Here is a 4,984-nt window from a genome sequence, read left to right as displayed (position 1 = left end):
AGTAAAAGAATCTTAAACACAATTTAATTGATTCAATATATATGAGAAGGTTTATAATAAAAAATTAAAAAATCAGAATGTTATGTAAAATAAATTTGATAGAAGAATTAATTTTGTTCAATTTTTAAAATAAAGGGACTTGGTAAACATCAATTAAAAAAAACTTAAAAATCAAATTGCGCATAATCTAACTTGAAAAGATAAAAATTGTAATTAAGCTTGAATTCTAATTTATATATCAGTATTAGCAATTCATGGATAATATTTAGTATGGAGCAATAACTTTTATAAGATCGCTTTCAACGTTTACCATGCATTTTAGAGCACCAAACAAATAAGTTTACCATCGTTTTAAATATTCAGTAGAATGCAAATGATATTAATTTGGTAATATAGCTACACTATTGTTTTTAAATAAAAATAAGAAATACTCTAACCTAACCCTTACACATCGAAGTTAATACATATATCATTTGTAACTTCTTTACTTGCTATCAAGAAGGAAAAAAATACTAAATAAATTTATAAGATACACATTAGCATTTAACTTCTTTAACAACATTTATTATCAAAATGTTATTATAGATTAAATTAATAGGTTATTGTAACAATGTTTTTTTTCTAAAAAATGTCACTATAGATAAAGTAATTTTTTTTAATTTCAATATTATTATTATTTTAATTATTTTTTAAATTAAAATATTTTATTGAATAAAAAAATAAAACATAAAAAATATATTTCTTCAATCTCTAACTATTTTTTAAAGTTAAAGTTTCACATAAAAAAATAATACATAAAAAGTATATATAATTATGAAGTAAAGTTTAAAATAAATGATTTTTAATATTTGATTTAATTTTAATTGTGATTAACTTAAGATTTTTTCAACTTTAAAAGACTAGCAGACCATAAAGTATAAGTGAGAATATTATCTATATTAAAAACTTATTATTATTTCATAACTTAAGCATCTAAAATTGTTAGTCAAAGTGTTTAGCAACATATCTTTTGTAGTAGTGATATATACACCAATAAAAAATAAAAAAAATAAAAAGCATGCACTATTATTTTACAAGCTAAAATAGAAAGAACCATTGAACTTAACTAGCTGAAAAAAACTAAGAACATACCTACCAAAAAGAAACTAGAACAAGATTTAATCTTTATCAAATTCAACAAATTAGCCTGTAATAACATGAAAGAGATTATTCTTATAGTTAAAGATAACTCCATTATGCATCAAAGAGAGCATAACTTCACATGGCATAAAACTCTACTTGTTTGCCATACATGGTTAAAACTGTATACACAAGTTAAAAGATCTCGGTATCATCCAATAACTTAGGCATGTAGAATTACAAGTTAAATTAAAAATGTTCAAGTTGGAGAAAGCAGAGTAATCGAGGACATTTATAGATTTCAAGCAGACACCTATCATCACATGCTCATTGCAGAATTCCAATAACTAATTAACGAAGTCGTCACGGAACTCATCATCAAATTAATGGCCAAACTAACACACGAATCAGAGGAAAATTCAATGTTTATATATCGATATCCCGAGTGCAGACTCCACAAACGTACATATAGAATTGCAGCATTCAGTAGTGCGCGTGTGTATATGTATATATGTTGTCATCTAGCTATAGTTATATACGGATTTGTGTGGTGGACGTATATTCTTGAAGCTAAGTGCTTTATAGAATCAAATGCAATTCTTGGAGGACACTGAAGCGCCATAGAATTTGTTTTGATCAAAAGCCTACTACAGCTTCACTACTGTGAAAGTGCAAGGTCAGCACATGATCAGAAACGCAAGGTACTTTGCATAAAATACATATTAAGTGGAGAATAATTAAAAGCCAGCAGTGACACTACGTTTTTGCAATATTTAAATCTAGTCCGCGCCGGAAACCTAAGCAGCCTATTATCCAACCTACACTTATTTATCATTTGCTCCACATTATATGACTATAAATATAATTGTGTCACAACTCTAATTAGCCCCACATGCTAATTAATTAAAAATGAGGTCATGACTTGGAATGATTAAAGTGATTCCGGCCTAAAAAATTAAGAGATTTTCTGGCTTAGATTATAATCAAAATCCATAACCGATTTTATATGCATGTAAGCTTATAGATTTAATCACAGTTAGGCAAAATAGATGAACCAATATAAAGGGAGCAAGAGTTTCAATACGTGGAGACCAATGTTACTATCGCCCCATGCATTGTGTTTGGGTCCAATTGATCACTTCCTTTCTCTAGATCCAAAAGACAACAGATACAAGGTGGTGGTTGGTTTTCAGTGTGCACATATCACCATTAGATGATCGAAGAGTTAGTTTTAGGTTAGTGTAAATTCCCCAAGAAGAGGCAGTGACGGCATGACCCTTTTTATTTATCTCATTAACCAGATAAAACATTTTACCAAAAAAGTACAGTACTAGCTAGCACTAGCAGTACACAAAACTGGAATTCTAATTCATCACTTGATCTAATCAAAGCTTTTCAATGTTACAGTTATTCAGGCAATAATGATTAGAAGCTAGAACATAATATACTTAAACTTAATGCTGAAGAGGGTGGTAACCACCAATTTTGACTTGCATACTTGGCCAGAAACAATAAATGATAAGGAAACATATGCATGACATAAAAACATACATATTTATTAATTACTAGTACTTTCCATGGAAAATATAAACAATACGAAGTTAAGCATTTAAGTATTTCATTTTTCAAATATTTATTTTTGTTTGTGTATATAAATAGTTGACATATAAAATTAGCACCGTACGTAGCAGCCTTTAATTATATATTCTGAATCCCTAGTTTTATATGCATACATTTTATATATCCACATACTGACATATATATACCAAACACAAACATTAATTATAAATTTATCTGAAACCTTGTGAACCAAGCGAGAGGGAAATTGTCTCAGCAAAGGGGTAGTATCATATTCTCTTTAAAATAAAGAAACCATAAAATAGACAAACCATAAAAATGCACAGAAATAAAGGAGAGGGGCATTGAGGGTTAGCTGGTAAATTATGGAGTTGTGACTCGCGAGTTATTGTTTCATGTCTAACGACAACCAGCTCCTTGAAACATGTAGCTAGTGCAAAGTGTAAATAGAAAAGCTACCCAAATCCTCAAACAGGAAAAAGAAATGTAGCACACATATAAAACAAAGCTACTAGTTAATTAAGTTATACAGTGTTCCATATTATAATAATGGACAAGGAAAATAGGTAAAATCCGGAAGAGATGAAATCAGAATCCAATGAGTGACTTACAAGAGTGAACCCCGCTACATAATCACCACCATATCCATTAATTAACAACAACGAAAAAAATTAAAAAGAAGAAGAAGAGGAAGAAGAAGCATCATATATATGATATAATTTTATATCGATGAATTTGCTGACCTTATAATATAAGGAGTTGCAATAAACCCTGGATCAACATCTTGAGTAGTGTGGTTGAAAAGAAGACTCAAAAAGGTGGTGGAGGACGTGAAGGTGCGTTGTTTCCCGCCCAACCCTCCACGGGTAACTGAACATTCTGCATATTAAGCGGCAAATTGAAGAAAGGAAGCCCCGAAGAAGGGTCAGGGAAAGGGTTTGCGTTGTTATTCGAAACGCCCTGAGACGACGTCGTAGCGGGTGGCTGAATCTGAAGCTGCTCCTCCTCCTCCAACGGCAGCCTCTCATAAGCCACGTTCGTAAACGACGCCGCAATCACAATCACCGGCCCCGCCGCGGTCAGCTCCCCCACCACGCTCCCTCCGACCACCTGCCCCTGACCGCCGGCCAGGTATATCGTCAGACTCGTCGCCCCCGGCGGAGCCGGCGGCGGCAGGAACGAGCCAGAGAGCGAGAGAATCTCGAACCGCCCGTGCAGCGTGACGACGGCTCCGGCAGTCGCGGGCTGCCGGAGACTGACATTGGTGACGGTGCCGCTGCCGCTGAGGATGCAGATCCCGCGCTGGCGGCGGCGCGCGTAGGTGGTGACGCAGTCGAAGACGTCGGAGCCGCTGGCGACTTCGAGGATGTGCGCCCTGAGCGTGTTGGCGCTCTCTCTGGTGATTATGACCGGCGGCTTCGGCTTGTTCTTGGACCCCGGCGGCCTCCCACGTGGACGCCGCCCCACCACGTCGCCGGGTCCCCCCGAAGCTAGCTCCAGGCCTTGGCTTCGGTCATCCTCGTCAAACGCCCCCGTTCCGCGGTTCGGTGGAGTGCTCTCTTGCTCCTCCGAGTCCCGGTGGTGGTGCTGCTGCAAGTGCAAGTCCGGTCTGTGAAGGTTTTGAACAAAGCTTCCTAAATCCAAACCAGCCATAGACACATCAACGAGAGAGAGAGAATGAAATATATATATATAAGATACAGCACAAGTTATAAGGTTTGGAGAAAAAAAGGTCGTATGTATTAGAAAACAGAAAACAAATGATTATACTATGGAGAAATATTATGTTAATATATATATATATATATAGTAGAGTGTTCCTTTTCTCTTTTTTTTTTGGGTTAAGAACAGTGTTGGCTTATTTTAAGGGGAGTGTGGAAATAAAAAAGGGAGAAGAAAGGAGAGGGATGATGGGTTTTGAAAAGATGGAAAGAGGGGATGGGGTGGATGGAGTGCAGAGAAAGAAAAGGGAAGAAGGAGGAGACGATGAAGAATGGGAGAGAGAATTGAAATGAGGTTGAAGGAGACAAAGGACTCACAATGCAGTCATTTGTTTGGGCAAACAAAAGTTTAAAATAATAATAATAATAGGGCATTTGTACTATAAAATATAACAATTAGTTGGGGAAAATCTTTAATATGCTTAATCGAATGTGTTCGTCACTCCTGTTTCCAGAGCGTGACCACAACGCGACTTTAAGTTGATTAGACTTCATTAATTGAACTTACCATCAATTATTGCTGAGGTTTTCAATGGGCGTTATATGAATATGGTAATATGCTAAGG

The 4,984-nt window shown here is 35.3% G+C and overlaps 1 protein-coding gene across 1 annotated transcript; it reads right to left on the bottom strand.

The window, feature by feature from the left end:
• Nucleotides 1-3,195: 3,195 nt before the first annotated feature.
• On the bottom strand, nt 3,196-4,768 carry LOC109792348 (AT-hook motif nuclear-localized protein 23). Its single transcript, XM_020351752.3, has one exon. It carries the CDS (start codon nt 4,348-4,350, stop codon nt 3,508-3,510), a length of 843 nt encoding a protein of 280 aa, XP_020207341.2. The 5' UTR covers nt 4,351-4,768; the 3' UTR covers nt 3,196-3,507.
• Nucleotides 4,769-4,984: the final 216 nt, after the last annotated feature.

The sequence above is a fragment of the Cajanus cajan genome, chromosome 5, assembly GCF_000230855.2.
Source record: "Cajanus cajan strain Asha chromosome 5, NIPB_CcT2T_4, whole genome shotgun sequence".
Classification (NCBI taxonomy): Eukaryota; Viridiplantae; Streptophyta; class Magnoliopsida; order Fabales; family Fabaceae; genus Cajanus; species Cajanus cajan.
The sequence above is the reverse complement of the archived record's forward strand: the minus strand, read 5'-3'. Positions and strand labels throughout refer to the sequence as shown.

Coding starts and splice junctions, on each gene's coding strand:
- LOC109792348 (XM_020351752.3), bottom strand. CDS start 4,350: ATGGCTGGTTTGGATTTAGGAAGCTTTGTTCAAAACCTTCACAGACCG.